At 37.2% G+C, this 17,085-nt stretch overlaps 3 protein-coding genes across 5 annotated transcripts in view; all 3 read right to left on the bottom strand.

The window, feature by feature from the left end:
• Window positions 1-5,238, bottom strand: part of LOC139812575 (RNA-binding protein 38) — a 31,909-nt gene extending 26,671 nt beyond the window's left edge. Inside the window, exons 1-2 of one of the 3 annotated variants that reach the window (XM_071777471.1) lie at window positions 4,876-5,238; window positions 2,709-3,223 (exon numbers count right to left, since the gene is read on the bottom strand). In XM_071777471.1, the coding sequence (XP_071633572.1) occupies window positions 2,709-3,223; window positions 4,876-5,028 (668 nt within the window). In that variant the 5' untranslated portion in view covers window positions 5,029-5,238. Of the gene's footprint in view, window positions 1-2,708; window positions 3,224-4,875 lie in introns of those variants that run through there. The other 2 variants (XM_071777472.1, XM_071777473.1) reach the window with 2 other exon arrangements.
• A 2,833-nt stretch (window positions 5,239-8,071) lies between these two features.
• Window positions 8,072-12,601, bottom strand: LOC139813095 (uncharacterized). Its single transcript, XM_071778406.1, is given in 4 exon segments — window positions 8,072-9,191; window positions 10,128-10,805; window positions 10,807-10,969; window positions 12,398-12,601. Coding segments are annotated over 3 exon segments (1,260 nt in total). The 5' UTR covers window positions 10,879-10,969; window positions 12,398-12,601; the 3' UTR covers window positions 8,072-8,681.
• Window positions 12,602-12,611: 10 nt separating this feature from the next.
• On the bottom strand, window positions 12,612-15,018 carry LOC139813096 (mediator of RNA polymerase II transcription subunit 30). The gene is made up of 5 exons (XM_071778407.1): window positions 14,745-15,018; window positions 14,295-14,488; window positions 13,253-13,660; window positions 12,923-13,173; window positions 12,612-12,838 (listed from the first exon to the last, which is right to left on the bottom strand). The coding sequence occupies exons 2-5, from the start codon at window positions 14,410-14,412 to the stop codon at window positions 12,740-12,742; spliced, it is 876 nt and encodes a 291-aa protein (XP_071634508.1). The 5' UTR covers window positions 14,413-14,488; window positions 14,745-15,018; the 3' UTR covers window positions 12,612-12,739.
• Between the last annotated feature and the right edge of the window lie 2,067 nt (window positions 15,019-17,085).

Below are 17,085 nucleotides of genomic sequence, written 5' to 3'. Positions count from 1 at the left end.
CTTTAATTATTCTGCTTCACGCATATTTATTTAAATTTAGTTAATTTTAAAACGAATTTGCATATCACCCGTTCAAGATTCTTTTTATATATATAGATGATGCTATACAGCTGTCAAATAAATTTCGGAACAATTTCTCTCTTTCGAGAACTACTTAATTGGCGTGTGTCCGCGTCTTTCTGCAAAACTTGCCGCAGCAAGTTTACGTTTGTATGTGACGAGCCTCGCCACGCAGGCGATAACGTCATTATCAAATTGTTTGCATCTCGTGCAGGAACACTTGTTGAAGCACGATTGACAATAAGCGTTGTACGTCTGCTGAAAGTTTATACGTCGACGATTCGCGGGCTGTCTGAAGAAGCGTTACGCGCTACTTATCCGCCGATAGCGTGAAAATTGCGTGGCTTATATTTTTCTGTATCAGAGATACTAGTAGAAAACAGTACGTTGTTTTAATTGCATGTTAGACTGCCGAGAAGAAGGAACACCCTCGTTCCGTGCTATTAGAGAGATTAACAATTTTGATTCGTGCTCGAAATCTGCGCATTATTGTTACCTTACGTCTATCATAGTACAGTTTTGTACAGTACAAATACAGTAAATTAATATATATTCCACAATTTTCCTGTGACAGAGGTTTGGTTTTTTATATAAAACGTGGAAAAAAAACTTAAACATATATAATTTTTATATTAATTTTTATTATTTTACAGTCAATGAAATATTAATTTCCGGGACTCATGTCTTCAAGATATTTTGTTTTTACTAAAAGAGTAATAAGAATTAAAGTAACCAGTGTTACCTTGATTCTCATTACTATTTCGATAGAGATACGGCAGAAGACAGGAATTTATTATATGGATAACAAAATGGATTCTGTATTCAACTTTTATGACATTTCATAAAATTCACAAAACTTAGCGAACTTCCGAAAAAACGTCGAACATTAACATAACAAGACTTAGATCAGTCCCGTTACCTCTTCAGATAAGACGAACAGAAAAATCGTATTAGCAAACTTTCGCGAGTAAATAACTTCCAGGTTCTTATGCAAACTCGCGAAGTTTCCTTCACGCCGCGCTTTCCATGGAAAAGAAAAGCAGATGTGATTCCGATTGAAATGCTTTCAGAATATCACCATGGTTGGCTTATTTTTAATTATCGACATGTACTTATAGTGATTGAAGATACAAGCTTACGTTAATTTTTACATTGTCTCGAATACCTTACCTTAACTCGAATCTGGAGTTTAAATCATATATATTTTTTTTATATAATCCTAAAGGTCAATTGCGACATCAATTTATTTAAGTATCCAAAATGTCATAAAATGGATATATGCAATGAATAATAGGATATCCGTGTGGTTAACCATTGGTGTCATTCTGAGCAGTTTTTCAGCCAGAAGCACTATCACCTGCGTCCGTTTCCAGACGTACTGGCACGGCAAAATTGTCGGGCACGACCGTCGGGGTTTATTAATAAACATCGGGGAACACGTGCCCGGTCGCCCTTTGTCGCCGACGACCAGGCCGTTGAACGGGGGTTGAGAGGGGACAGCTGAGAGAAGAAGCAGACCATTTTACGAACGCGCAAGATGGCCACGCGCCACCGCGCAGTAGTTCCGCGGATGGATAAACAGAATTTCCTGCGCATAGAAATTCGCGCGCCACGCAATCTCACACGCCACGTACAGCAAAATCCGGATTCAGTCGAGACGCCGCCGTTTCGTGCCGTGCTGATCGTACAACAGATCGTATCGAGATCCAGGGAAGCGCACGCTAGTGTCGTTCGCCAGGCGATGCATCCAATTTTATCGGTGCATTTCAATGTCGCGATATAGCAGAGGCGAATGAGTGAGCAGTGACAGTGTTTCCCTCATAACTGATAATACTTCATGTTTTCCAAGGATTAAGTAGCCGCATACAATGGCCACAGCCGCATTGTTAGCTCGTCATTCATTTAAATGATTGATTATTTTAGTTTTGTTTGTCTCTGTTCGCGCGTAACTCTTTCCTACTTTTTTATTGCCTCTTAATCAATGATCTCTCAGTGTTAAATAACTAAAAAGTCTCTTGCGACCATGGGATTCAAGTTAAATAAAATTATATATTTATAAATGGAGTATCTCATATCAATTATACTGGGAATGATAATTTAATATAATTCGAACAAAGAAAACAATTTATTTTTATGTTCAGAAATTAAAGATCAATCTACTATCGATCTTGCATATTTTTACAATGATATAAAGCCGCGATGTGAGAATGCGATACGCCTATAATTAATGGTAGCAATTAACTACCATTAATTGACATTAATGATAGCTATTAATGCTAACGAGCCACGCGATTCCAAAATTCATGCAACGGACACGACGAGCAGTTTTACACGGAGCTATGCATTAAATATGACGCGTGCTAACGCGCAAGACCGATGATGACTTTTTTACGAGTTATCTTGTAGCCAAGTGTGCTATTTTCAAAAGAAACAACAGCGAATTGAACGCCGATCGAAAATAGACCGATCGAAGAGAAGTGGAGTATGCCGTAGTTTAATCGCACCTCCTGAGGGGGCAATTAGGAAATCGATTCAGATTGGTTACATCCAATTTTACATGGAAATATTTTTGTAATACAGTTTTCGGTAGTCGCGTTTCTTCTAAGAATTTTCATTAACGATCAATGTTGAAAGATTCGTTTACTTACGTTTTTTTTACGCACTGTGTACGTTCGTTTGTCGCACTGCAGCTACTGCCGTGATAATCCCAAAATGACGATACACAAACAGTACTATACACCAAGGTTAGGAGGGATCTTCCGCCCGTGTGGAATCCGCGTGATCTGTATGAAGCACGATGCACTATCGGAAAGATGACTATTCGGCTCGCTAGAGAAATACTCGCAAATATTGTAGGCACCTTGTTACATCCAGAGTGGTTTTCGGCCAGTACGTTAGTCCACCACGCGCTACGAACAGTGCTCGGTTTTTTTTTGCGATCGAGAGCGCGCGCAAAACGCAACCGACGCCGACGAAGGCCCACGTGCGAATGCCCGAGTCTTCCGTTTGAGTTGTCGCGGCTACTGCATGGCGCTTCAGTTCGCCAGTTTCCTTTTGCCAGTTGGTTTGCCATCGAGTCTCTCGATTGGCCGACATTTATTCCCACTCCCGTGTACGGATACGTGCGCACGCAGGCAGCCCCATGCCCCAGGAAACACGAGCGCTGAAATTCAAAAAGCGGGTACGGTCGGTGTTTTCACGCGGTGTATTCGGCGACGCTGGTTCCGCGGTGGTGAGATGCTTCTCGCGGGCATGGGCAGGGTAATGACTTGTTGCCGGGTGATCGATTGTCCCGAGAAACACGTGTGCGCGACGGGGACCCTGCATAATCGCGGGCAAGTTGTCGATCTTTTCTTTTTTCTGAGGTGTTTGTGTGTTCTATAGATTTTCCTCGAGACTCCACCGAAACTTGACGATAATTGACGTAATTATAGCCTATTTATATTTTTTTCGATTGGAATTTTTACTCAAAATTTTCAATTATGATTTATTCCATTGAACAAATATATAGATTTATGAAGAGTACACACAGCCGTATAAATTGACACTTATACATATAATTACAATTGAATTCTATTTTCGTAATAATTCCTCTTTCAAAATTCTAGAAATATATTTATTAAATCAACATATTTTTAAAATGAACCTCTTATAATTTGTATATTAAAAATACATCTCAACAAATAACAACATATGTTAGCATTTATTGTGGAATCAGTTATTAAAAGAATTTTATTATTTTATTAGAGTGAAAAAATACACTTTTCTTTTCCGCGAGGATTTCTCCTAAGAAAGTGCATAACAAAGCGAAACGATTCTGAGGGATCTACGAGGCGAGGCGGTGGTCCGCGGAAGAGCATCAGCTGTTCGAATTATTATCGTTGCAGACGATGGCAGATGTTCGCTAGCCTGAAACGTTCTCCCCCGAAAGCTTTGAACTCGCTGATCCTTTTTCTTTCAAGCCGGTGAAAAACTCACGGAGGAAAGCGCACCTTTTCGACGCTTTGCACGAACCAATGCATCAACGCATACAGAAAATAAATGCATGTTATCTTGAATTATAGAATGCCAGGATATCCGGCATCCCGCATTGTATAATGATTCTTTTAAAACTATATCAAAAATCTCTTAACGCTACGTTAATTGATACTTTTGTAATTATTTAAATATCAAGTATATAACTAAATATCAAGTATATAACTAAATAATGTTGAACAAATTGTAGTATATTTTTCATAAGTCTATATAAAGTCTATTTATTAGTTTATGACTTCGGAAAAATGTTAACTTGTTATTGCAATTTTGTTAGATTAGAATAACTTTTCTGCGAAAGCAATTTTCCTACGTACAACTTATGCTCTTGTTATTAATGTATATTAGTAATATTAATATTATGAAAGAAATTCTCTCTTTTTATGTACGAAAATATAAAAACTATTATTTATCATTAACGTTGGACTCGTCAAGCAAATTTATTTAATAATTATAATCTTCTGAATAGAAGCCTAGCATGAATTTTACTATATCATCCTTCATAGATAGTTTTATGATACTCATCAGTAACGACCTACTCGAGTTACGATTATGTTCTTCTGAAACTCAATGTGAAGTAGTCTTCATGGTGCTTCTTGTACGCGTTATGCCAACAAATCACAGTCTTAAGATAGTCGTAAGGAATTTTATTATACGGGGCTTACGGGGGTAAGCAACCAGGCAGCGATAATTCGTAGCTGCCCAGCTACATACGTTTTCTTTGATGCCAAGGATAGACGAAGCTCAGGAACATCGCATTGTTCGAAACCTGCCGTTACTTACGTGCGACGGAATATAGGATATCATCGTCCGTCGCGTCCGCGCTCGAAGGAGACCCCATAGGTTCATGGCACGCGCTGCCAGCTGCCCCACAGCTGTCTCTCCTCTGTCGTCCCCCATATACGAGACCAGGGTTCTTACCCAACCGTGGTGCATTTACCACACCGAACGAACCGTTTCGCTTCTGTGTGCACGACGCACGTGCGTACGACTCGGCAATATTTTATTAGCGTTGCATGGCACGTTGCGACGAGTGAAGCACCCATTCGAGTCCTCCCAAGAAATGAATCTCGACAAGTACTTGATCCGGAAAATCCGTCAAAATATTCTGAACAATCTCCCAAACTTCCGAAATCGCCATCTCAATCGCACAAAATTACAGTCATTGTTAAACGTCTTTATTCATTGTAATTATTAAATGCGCAGCATTGAACTTATTGACTTTTGGAATTTCTGAATCTAATTTATTTTTAAAAATGTTATTGTATTCTGGTCAATAATCTTTCAAATAAGTTATAACCAGTAAAAATATCATCTCAAGTGCGAATAGAGTTATTATTATTTAAAGGAATATATCTAAATCTCTGAAAAGTTCAATAGCCGCTATTTCTCGTACGAAATATACATGCTGAATTGCATGTACGTATGGTGCCACTGGGAAGTGGGACTATATGCATGGGGCTTTACATTTGCGGTTTCCCATCCGGCTCGACCGGCGCAGTCTCGCAGGAAATAGTCCTGGAGTATCCTAGAGGATACAGGGCTATTGGGTTTCGCGTGAAAAAAAAAAGAACGAGATCGCGCCGGCACCATAAAGTGGGTATGAGAAGAGGATACGAGGAGACGTAAGTGCTCGTACGAAAAATAAAAAGGACCGTGAAGGGGGAAAAGCGAAGTGCACACGCCAAGAACCGGAAATCCCAGGGCGTTCAACTCTGACCGGTATATATTTAGATTTAAAGAGACCCGATCTAGTCCGATTTCATAGATACGTACATGGATAAGCGATTAATCGATAACCCCGATGTTGAAAGTAACACTGAATCTTATGGAACCTATCACCATCCCGTCCCAGAATTATTCTCATCGCTTGAAAGCAAAAGATTTTGTGTGTTTATAGTAGTCATAATTTAGAAACTAAAAGTTACTGCATGAGTCTGAGACTTCGTCGCTGCAAAAGAAGTAAGATTACAAACAATCGTTAAATCGCATCGTTAAAATTATCAGAATCGTGCTAGATTATTTATGGCGCGCGTAGAAACACGTAACGAAATACGAATAAAATCGCAGCGTGGAGTTCACAAAGCGACACGTCGAAGGGACCATCGCCTAGAGTAGGCAGATCTATCTCAATCATTAATTCCTACGATAACTTGTTCGAAAACGTTTTGCAGATATCATCCTGAACGGAGCTTATTACGCGAGAGCCATGTGCTTTGAAACAGAATTATTTACGATTACACGTTCGAGAGAAATGGGCATTAAATTGACCGGCCACGTGGCCGTCGATAGCATCGTCGTCGTTTTTAAAGAAAACTTAACACTTCCGCGAAGGAAGCCGATCATTTCCTATCTCGTGTTTATTGCACAATCGCGCACGCGATACCGACATGGCTCACCCACATAACCGCGCCGCGAACTCACGGAATCGACGGGGCGAGCGACGTGCCACTCCGCGTATCGTATATGCACGGCGTACACGCGTGTCACGCCGAGAGTGGTAACGATCGAGGGAAATTACTGTAATCGCGGCGTGTCAGAGTTTCGCGATTGACTCACCCGCCGTCTGTAAAGCTCCCGTCTTTGGTACGTTCTTCAGGACGGAGGCACGCGCGACTTGTTGAAACATGCCGCCTGGGTATGTTAAGAGCGAAAGCGCAACGACGACAATAATTAAATATCCGGGTATATACGTATTTGCATATCGTATCCGCACACTTTCCGTGCTTTTTCCGCATCTTCTACAACCTACTTTTTTCTGGATACGCATTAATTTGTTTCGCAAATTTAACAGTATCCTTTAATTATAATATGATGGTAATAATATTCTTGACGGACGATATTTGTGTCGCTTGGCAAATGAAGGTAAATATCGGAACGTGTTTTTTTGTTCTTCTGATTTTTAAATATTATACCTTGCTTATCGCCGCGAACTGAATGTTGATGCGCGATTTAGATTACGAAAATCTGCTGGCTGAAAAATTACGCGCGAAAACTGCAAAGTACCGGTATCTTTAAAGACACAATACCAGCGGTTGGCGGCCTTCTCGAAATAGACGAGGAGCCCCAGCCCTCCAAACTCGTCCGAAAATAAAACAGGTTTCTTCCTTGCGAGCGGCGACGTCCAATTGGTCGAGACTCCGACGAAACAGTCATTTATTTATTATCCGACGTTTATTTCCGATGGCAGTTGTCGTCGTCAATGTGCCACTCATGTAGATCAACGAAACTCGAATGCCATTAGTGAATCATGTTATTGATTGGCTTACGGAAAATCAATCCCGAACAACTGTGCAATCCCGCGAACAATTGTTCAAACAAACTACACATGTAGAAACTCGTGTTATCAAGAATACGAACTTCTCATGATGGACATTCTCGTGAAGTATTACTATTTTTACACGTGTCGCAATTGCTTTCAATAATGTTATCAATTACGGATTCGATCACAGAATTGTGAATACCTATAGTGATGTGATTAAAAAATTTGTGAATTGGTTACAATTACTCGAAGGATTTTTTCTAGCAATAATAATGTGCATAATTACTAAAAAGAATTTTTAAAAAGAGTTATACGCATTATAGTTGCAATTAGGCTTCTAGCTATTACAGAAAAATAATAATTATTTATAATTACCTATTTGTATAACTTTTTCATAATTTTTATTTGAATTTTTGTACGTAGTGCACAAAACATTGCTCATCCAATGTGTATTTTCTTACGAGGTTCTATTTCATTAACTGTAGATAATTTTAATTTCTATGCAATAATTAAATGCTTAGATAATAGAGAGATTAGAGAGATATACTAATCATTGAGAGATATATATAATTATCTCTCAGAGAGATTATATAATAACCATAGTTTATAAGAAATTATAATTTCTTAAAAATCAAATACATTGATATGAAATGCTAAGGTAATAATTATATTTTAACTAGTAAGGGTGCCATATATATAAATCAAAATACAACTAGATAAAATTGACAGACAATATATTTCAATGATTGACAGTACAATATAGGTACATCTCTGTTATCTATTGACTAATGTTGCAAGTATTTCGTGAATAATTACCTTTCCCTAAATAGTACAACAATGGATATCGTGAAATATAATATAAAAAAAACTTTCTAAAAGTTTTTAACCCATATAAATGTATTTTAAAAAAAATGTGTAAGGAGAACTTGTGAATGTGTCAAAAATATAATTATACATAGAAAAAATAAATTATAACAAAAATTTCTCTATTTTATCGGAACATTACGAAGCAAAATATATCAAGTGTTTCTAAAAATGTCCGTAACTCTAGTATATAGCTGACTCGAAAAATAATTATAATATTTTGTATTAGATATAATAAACACAGTATAATAAATTGTAATCTTAAACACATTAACTTTCATATTAATTTAGCTTAATATTTCTTCTCAGGATCTTATTTATCTCGTATATTTAGATATCTTTGTATGAGTAATTTTTAATTGCAACATTTTAATTTTTATAAGTTTATCAGATATAATCTACTTTACGATTTGGTGGAATTTATGTATAATGAGCTTTGTATAAAAAATATGACTTATTTTAGTTATTTTAAGGGTCTAAAACCGCTGATATTCGGTGGCTGATAGTGCGAAGGAATAATCGAAGGATATAATCGATTAAAATCCGTGCCTACATATTCGTTTGTGTGATCGGGCGAGAATGGCGCGGGAAGAGATGGATTATGTCCCGGATAAACATTGTATTTATCGTCGTGATAAAAATTAGCGGGTTGTTCATACGGTACGTTATAGCTAATCTGACTGTACGGTTGCGTTGTTGTAATGTCCACGTGTTGTATATTCTGCGGATACCCACCATAATATCCTGGGAAGTGCGGGTATTCCTTATAACCGCCATAATGATGATGATGATGTGTTGTATTTGTATCGTTAGGTGAACTTGTCGTAGTTGCGTTATCTGGTACGGTCTGATTCGCAGCTTGAAAATTCAAGGTTGCTCGCAAATCGGCGGCATTCACTTGGAGATATTCACGCTCTCTGGCTGTTCCCTTGCCATGTTTCCGTTGGCCCTCTTTGCACTCGCCTATCATACCCTAATAAAATTTGTAATAGTACAAATCAACGTGCAATGTGTTGTCGCGAATCAAGCGCAAATAAGTATATCTCCGCGAGAAAATGCTCAAAAAGTATTACATATTTTCACGTGTATGATATAATATATATATACACAAGTAAACGATATAACATAAATTAACAAAAGTATTAATATCATTTATTATTAGGACATTATGGAAATTATCTTTTAACGAATCTACATTATACGCGCCTCAAAACAGAAACGACATAAAGTAAAAAAATATTTCTGTTACGACGTACGAGATTAGTTACGACTAGACACGCATGACTTTATACAAGATACCGCTCCGTTTAAGAGCCAATACCTCAACGCGCGCGTTATCTTGACACATACACATTGTGGGTCCAAATAAAATTACGGGCACACACGTATCTAGTCATTCACGCGTGGAAGCTACGAAAGAGTAACGATAGACACGATGAAGCCTTTAATCATTTGTCATATGAACACCTGTCGTACAAGTATGTTATTATCCGAGCATACGCGATAAGATGACCTGTTCTTGCATGAATAGATCCAGCCGTAGACCCAATAGGAAAGGTACGTGCCGCGTTTATCGGGTCATCCCGGTATGTAAGTAAACTCGAAAACCTTGAAGCTCGCTTTAGGATTTTGCTTAGAGATTAAGAGCTACGCTCCTATTAGATTAGATAATACGTAGTATACTATAAGTAAAGCGATTAGTAACTGTAATTTATGCATAAATATATCACTGTACACTAATACTTTCGCGCAATTAATTGAGCGTACGAGTAATCGATGTTGGTGTTTTTGAGAAAGCACGGTACTCGTTGCCGAGTGAGATGCTCATCGAGATAAAACGTCGCGTGGCTTTCCGCTCTGATTTCTATTTGCTCACCACGGCACGAGCCGAGATCTATTACATCCTTACCTTCTCTTCCGCGTTTCGATCATCAGCCCCGTTGCCCGCGTTCTCCGTGTCTTCTGCATAGTCCTCGTTGTTTCCCACGAGATCGTTCGGTCTGTTGTCGAACAGGTTTATTACTTGAGGCGTTAGATCGTTCTGCGACGTCTGGGTTTTTACGGCGCCGATCGTTGGCGCGAATCCAAAAGGACCGGGATACAAGAACGGATATGGTAGAAAGGGAGCTTGCGGATATTGGCCGTAATAGGCGGTGAAGTATGGTGAGGTTTTGGAGACACCTAGGTTTATGCCGAACATCTGTGGCATCTTGGCGATCATCTTGTTCTTCACGGTGGAGGATGCCGCGGTGGCTAATCCGCCGAAGCCGAGGCCAGTTAGAAAGGCTAAGCTACTCAGAAATCGTCCTCTCCTCGTGTTCGCCTCGCTGTTTGTGCTGCTGGCCAGATTTCTCGACTTCTCCAGTTTCGTCGGTTTGAGTCTCGATGGACTGAGACTTTTCCAAAGACTTCCCTTCTCGATTGTCGCATGACTGTTATTTTTCTCGAGTAGCACGGTATCCTCTGGTTTAGCAACCTTACTCGGAAGTGTATCACAATACACCTCTGTAACAAAAAGAATCGTTGGAATCGGGAGGATGAATCGGACGACGTGGCCACAGAACCAACGTCGAAATATCGTTCGAATATCGAATGTCGAATAGTTGTTTACCACTACAATATACGGCGAAGGCTGTTAAAACAATGATGAGGGAACCCATCGTTACCGCGTCGTGATCGGAACGAAAATGAGGTGACAACTCGTGTCTTCTCCGAAGAAATTAAAAAGCTGCGGGTTGCCCACATGTTTGGCTGCGAGAAAGTGTGTTTGGTAGATATCGTTATAAGTATGATAATTGTGTCGATCTAAGCTTCCTCTTTAACTGTGGCAATTAGCCTCGTATAGAAAATGTGGGCTATCGATGCAGGATGCCCGAGATTATTTCACTGTGTATTCGATTGCTTTCAAAAACTTTCATATTGGGAGAGATCTTACGTGTATCTAAGTATGCAAATGCTTTGTTAAAATTGAAACAGCCGTTTTTTTTTAATTATATAAGTTAAAACGATAATATATTATCTAAAGAAATTTAATACGTTAAGTAATTTTATATTTTATTTTTTCTTTATAACTGCATTCTACCTAAAATTTTTCATAGCAACAAATTGTATGTACGAGCTATCTAATTTATAAACATTTTTAAATTTTTTTTGCAGAAACAAATCTATCTAATTTTTTAACATAATTAATTGAATTACATTTTCGCATCAGTGATATAATATATTGAGAATTCCTTTACGGTTATTTTTACAGTTACTTTCAATAGGCCCACATCGTGCATTTTACATATATTGTGATTCATCATTCGTTTGAACTTTCACTTTCTTTAATGTTTCTAATGTTATAGTACTGACGTAACAGCGGACTTGTGTTAAACAAACACTTTGATTTAGTGTCGAATAGTCTATCTGGTGTCACATCGTTATGAATATCGACTGATAATGCTTTATGAGAATTCAAATAGAGCGCTAATGTTCTCTTCGACGCGCGCACGATCTTCACGTTGAGTCCGCCATGAATTGCATCTCTATATAGGCTACGTTCCTTTTGACGCTTTTAAAGCATCATTCTGTCTTCGTTACATATCGAATATCAAACAGAGATGGAGCGATGCTTTCAGCGCTGAAAGCGTCAAAAGGAACGGCAGCCATAGTGTCAATCTCGAGACATCTCGAGACGGAACGGAACGTTTCTTGGACAGAAGATGACAGACCAAGACGAAATTAATTCGAGTGCAAATAAACCCGATTTGCCATTCGCATCTGCGGAGAAACAAAAGGCCCGTGCGTTTCTGCGCGAACGTTTTCTGCGTGTCGTTACCGGCATTATCGGTAAGAAAGTTCGCGTTTAATCATAACTTTGTTTCAATCAAGTTCAAAAGAATTTAACTAGATCGATTCCCGCCGGTAAAATGAATGAGATATTAAAGTCATTTTAATATATCTCTCTCTTAAAGTTACTATATTGCGCAAATCGAAGCAAAAGTTTATTTAATTTTGCACAACGCTTCACGATAACATTCAAACTACTGCTACTTGTGCAGGAAATATTTGTCACGAGGTATTATTAAAAAAAGAAATCGTTAACACTCATTCATGTGGATATAAATAATTATTTAGCATTTGTCGTGACCAACTGATATTCAAATATTATAGGTAAACCAACAGAAGTTCACTTACTCGAAAACACACGCGTATCTGGCGAATTCAAGGGTTGCGACGTGGAATGTTCTAAGGTTTTTGTAAAGAACTTGGAGACACCAATGGGAACGATACCGGAAGCCGTCCTCCGAAGCAGTGACATAATTTGTTTAGACATAGACAACATTAATATTGAACAATGAAAAACAGAGAAATGTGTGAGAAGCAAACGAATATTGCAGTGCCAACCATGTTCCAAAAAAAAAGTTTCTTTATTAATGTATTTTTGTAATAATATAAATATTTAACTACAATATATATATTATTATAAAAATACATAAACATAATATTACAAAAACATAATTATCTATATTTGGTAACCTAAGATCGACGCATATTTAACATTGTGTTTATTTCTGAAATAATGCGCCTTAAGTGATCGATTATTTCCTTAATGTGCCTATTCTTTAATACCACTTGCTGAAAGAGAAAAAGATTCCATTTTTTTAATTGAAAATTAATATAGGAATTATGCATTAATGTATATAATTTCATTCGCCTCACCTCCATAATTTCCTTCCTCTCCTCGCAGCTGAGTCTGTAAGATTCTGAGGTTTTCTTCTCGTCGGATTTCATATCCCATTCCTCCTTCAACGGAATTAAACTTTCTATATGCGTATACTCCATTCCCTGACAGTTCTCATTACATTTTTCATATATCAGTCTCAGGCGTTTGAACATTATTTTGATCATATCCAATTGTTCGTAGACTTTCTTCTTCTTCTCGTTCGCCATGTTTGCCCCTTGTGCGGTACCTATATTCATATAAATCATGCATATACAAAAAATATATTTAGGGTGACATTCTAATTATTGAATTAGGAAAATAAATACCATTGGGTGGTTGAAGAACCTTGAGAGTTGCGAAGAGCTCTTGGGTACGATTGACTATTTCTTGTACAGTCTCTTGTCCATATTTACATAAACTAACGGTGTTAATATCCTTAGCCTGCGGTTGTCGCGGCGGTGGCTGTGTGGGTGGTACTGGAGTCTGCGGCGTCGTGGCCTGATTATTGGTTTGATTATTCTGTTGAACCATTGCAGCCTGTTGTTGCTGCTGCAATTGTAATTGTTGCTGCTGTATCTGCTGCATTTGTTGTTGCATCGCCATGGACTGTTGCTGTTGTTGCTGTTGCGCCAAGACTTGTTGGGAATTGGGCATTCCCATGGCATTAGATCCAACATTACCGACACCTACTCCAACCCCAACTCCCATGCCAAATTGTTGAGAGCTTACCATATCTGAAATAATAATTAGTACCAGATTCCTTAATTTCTAGTTTGGAATTGTCAAAATTTATTGTAGAGATATTTCATAAACGTTAGAATCTGTTGCTCGCAAATACCGGTCTCCATCGAAAAATAGCTTATTACTTCTACTATGTCTAATGAAAGCTGATACATATACCTACTTAATACCCGCTTGAAGAATCTAAATCACTTCAATTCCTCGAATTACTTGAAAATTACTTAAAAATTTTAGATTACTCAGACATTGAAATTCGTAGGCTAGAAGTGTGAGAAATTAAAATGTATAGCCTAGAAGTGTGAAAAATTAAAGTTTACACCTTAGGCTTGCGAAAGATTAAAATTTATATGATTACTACAAGTGTGAGAAATTGAAATAATCAAAGTGCATATAATCACAAATTTGAAGATAAAGCCACAATATTCCAATTAAACTCTAATTTTTTACATAACGTTGAAACAGACAATATTGTCAATCGAAGATGAACATAGATGTAAATGGATAATATTCATTTTTATACTATTCACAAATGATACACAGTACTTAGTGTGTTTAGTATACACATAATTATACACATATTAACATACAAATAAAAACATAAATAGGAAGACATTTTTAAATACTCACTCCCTTGTTGTGGTCCCATCAAACCAGAAACCATTTGTCCGCCACCAAACTGTGTGCGCATAGGCGATTGCTGCACATTGGGAAACCCAGGTAGGAAAGGATGTTGTTGCCCAGCCATCTTATTTACCGTTTTATTTTGAAATAATACTTGTCAATTGATTAACATACGCTATATCCGCTAAACTGTACATCCACTAGAACAGAAATCAACATTACCAATCACCAACATTACCAATCAATCGTCATTTTGAGGTTAACCACGTTGCGCGTGCCCGCAGAACGTAATTTTTATTTAAAAACATCATTTCTGTTAAGGAAAATTTGCAATTAATTTTGCATACACATGATTCAAAGTTTTTTTTGTGAAAAACAGGAGAAGACCTGTCACATTGTCTAATCAATTGGCAATAATGTCGTGATTTTCTTGAAGTTCTAATATAGTTGGGTTACCTGATTAGTTATATTATTAATTTGTCAAGCGATATCACGTTGTTTATAAGAGAATCATGCGGAGATCTTTTTCTTCGATACACGCGTGCAAGAAGTCGTCAAACAAACGCGTGCAAACGCGTCTCCTTTCGTCACGTGAGAGAATTATTGAATACATCGTTGTCAGAGTGCACTCGCGCTATGCAGGCAATACAGTTGTTTTTATCATTGCATCTTTATGCACTTTCTCCTTTTCCCTGTGCAAGCAACAAACAATGTTTTGACAATGCGATGTAAACTGATAAGACGTCTTATATTTATATAAATGATAAAATGTCGATATTTTATCGACGTAAAATATATGTAACACTACCCGCTACTGATAAAATTGTATTTCTGTATCTGTTCTGCAGAATCTGTTCTGTCCAATTAACTTCCAATTAACATTCAAATATTATTTGTAGAATTTATAAAGCGTAGTTTTATATGTTAAATCTCTCTCTCTCTCTCTCTCTCTCTCTCTCTCTTTCTCTCTTAATTGTTATCGTTGGCGGAATATCTTTCACCTGATCGTGTCTAGAATGTCTAATCGAGTTCGTTACCATCAGAAGAAATATTTTATATATAAATTATTTGTATATTCACAGAAGTACTTACATATTTATAGAAAAGTATAGAGATAAAAGCTAATGTTGCAGTCAGAATCTTATATTTTACTTTAATTTACAGATATTTATTTTACGTAGATTAATAAATAAAATATTATATATTAACACATTATTGACCGGGCGTTTCATGCAGAAACTAACGCCTATGGACGGCTATTTTTCATACAAGTATATAAAATTTTGTTTATAATATACAAAAAGTCAGAAAAAAATTAATCACTATAAAAAGTAAAGTAAAGTTTCAAATTCTAACAACTTTGCATGATAATTTAAACTGTATACCTCTTTAAAGTGAACTCGTCAATAATAAAAAACTAACTAATATATATGTATTTTCAGTTAATTAATATTCCGTGCTTTTTTAACTTATTCTCAATTTTTCCAAAATTACCGAATAATTTTTTCTTTTTAATAATGGATAATTATCGCGATTGTAATCAAGAGTTACATTCAAGTAAATTGAACTTTGCTTTACTTGAGTTTGATACGAGAAATTCGATGCGATTTCTTGAATATACGCTCTGGTACCTGGTCAAACAAAAAAAATTTCATGGGAAGCGACGTTCGGAGAGGAGATAGGGTCAGTGCACAAGGAGTTAAGGCGTGGAACATAACAGTCCAATTTGTCGTTCTCCAGCAACCTCATTCATTCGTGCGTTCACGCGAGCTTAATTTTTTCCGTCAGTATCTTCTGCGACCTGCGACATAGCCGCAATTGTCACAAACGCGTGCCTGTTCGCGCCACTTTCTAGCAAGGACTAATTCACACGTGCCGCACTGAAAGAAAATCCCGTTAGCTTTGTAGAACAATGTCAATATGCCGGTTAACGATTTTCCTGCTGTTGGCAGATTTCACTCTGATAGGTAGCGATGGGTTATACCGGTGAGTAATATACCAATACGGGAAATAAACAATGGGTTGATATTGACGTGAAGGATGTTTTAAATTAATCGTCTAAACGGAACATCTGATTCATTATATTCGATAATTTTTGGAGCGTTAATAGAAGCTCAGAAAATTCCATCCCTTTTGAGACAAAGTGCCATCGACATGAAGAATATAAAGTAAATGTCTCTTAGAGGAACGAATTATTTGATTGCTGCTTTGTTGAAGATTGCTAAAATTCGATTATTTGAAGAAGAGCCCGCTTCAAATCCGACGAGATTTAATCACATATGTTTACAATGCCGAGAGTCCGCGTATTTATGAAACTATTGTCCAATGGCATTTCCGACAATTCATCAAACGATGGAATCGGACAAGAAAATTTTTACTGTCGAATTATATGAGATGTTTATATACTGAAGATAAATGAGAACGTTCCTTTGTATGCATGCACATCTACATAGAAGCAAAACGTTTATTCTCTCGAGTAAGAGATTTTTCCAAGATCGTAGGAATAACTTGTGCGTCAACATCGACGATGTGACGCTTCGTAAACTAAACAACCATGCCATAACTCTCACGAATAATCGATTCAACGTTATTCCAGCTATCTTAATTCCAGCTATCTTAAAACCCGGGCACGAGAATATGTAATCAATAAAGTGTTATTTTATACGAACAGATAGCTGACGACAAAAATATTGAGTGAGCATACTCACCTATCTTATACGATTAAAAATCACTAGCGATATAATTAATAATTAATTATTGAAATAGATTGTATGCTCAAATAAAATTCAATTATAAT

This window comes from Temnothorax longispinosus, chromosome 5 (assembly GCF_030848805.1).
Source record: "Temnothorax longispinosus isolate EJ_2023e chromosome 5, Tlon_JGU_v1, whole genome shotgun sequence".
Classification (NCBI taxonomy): Eukaryota; Metazoa; Arthropoda; class Insecta; order Hymenoptera; family Formicidae; genus Temnothorax; species Temnothorax longispinosus.
The sequence above is the reverse complement of the archived record's forward strand: the minus strand, read 5'-3'. Positions and strand labels throughout refer to the sequence as shown.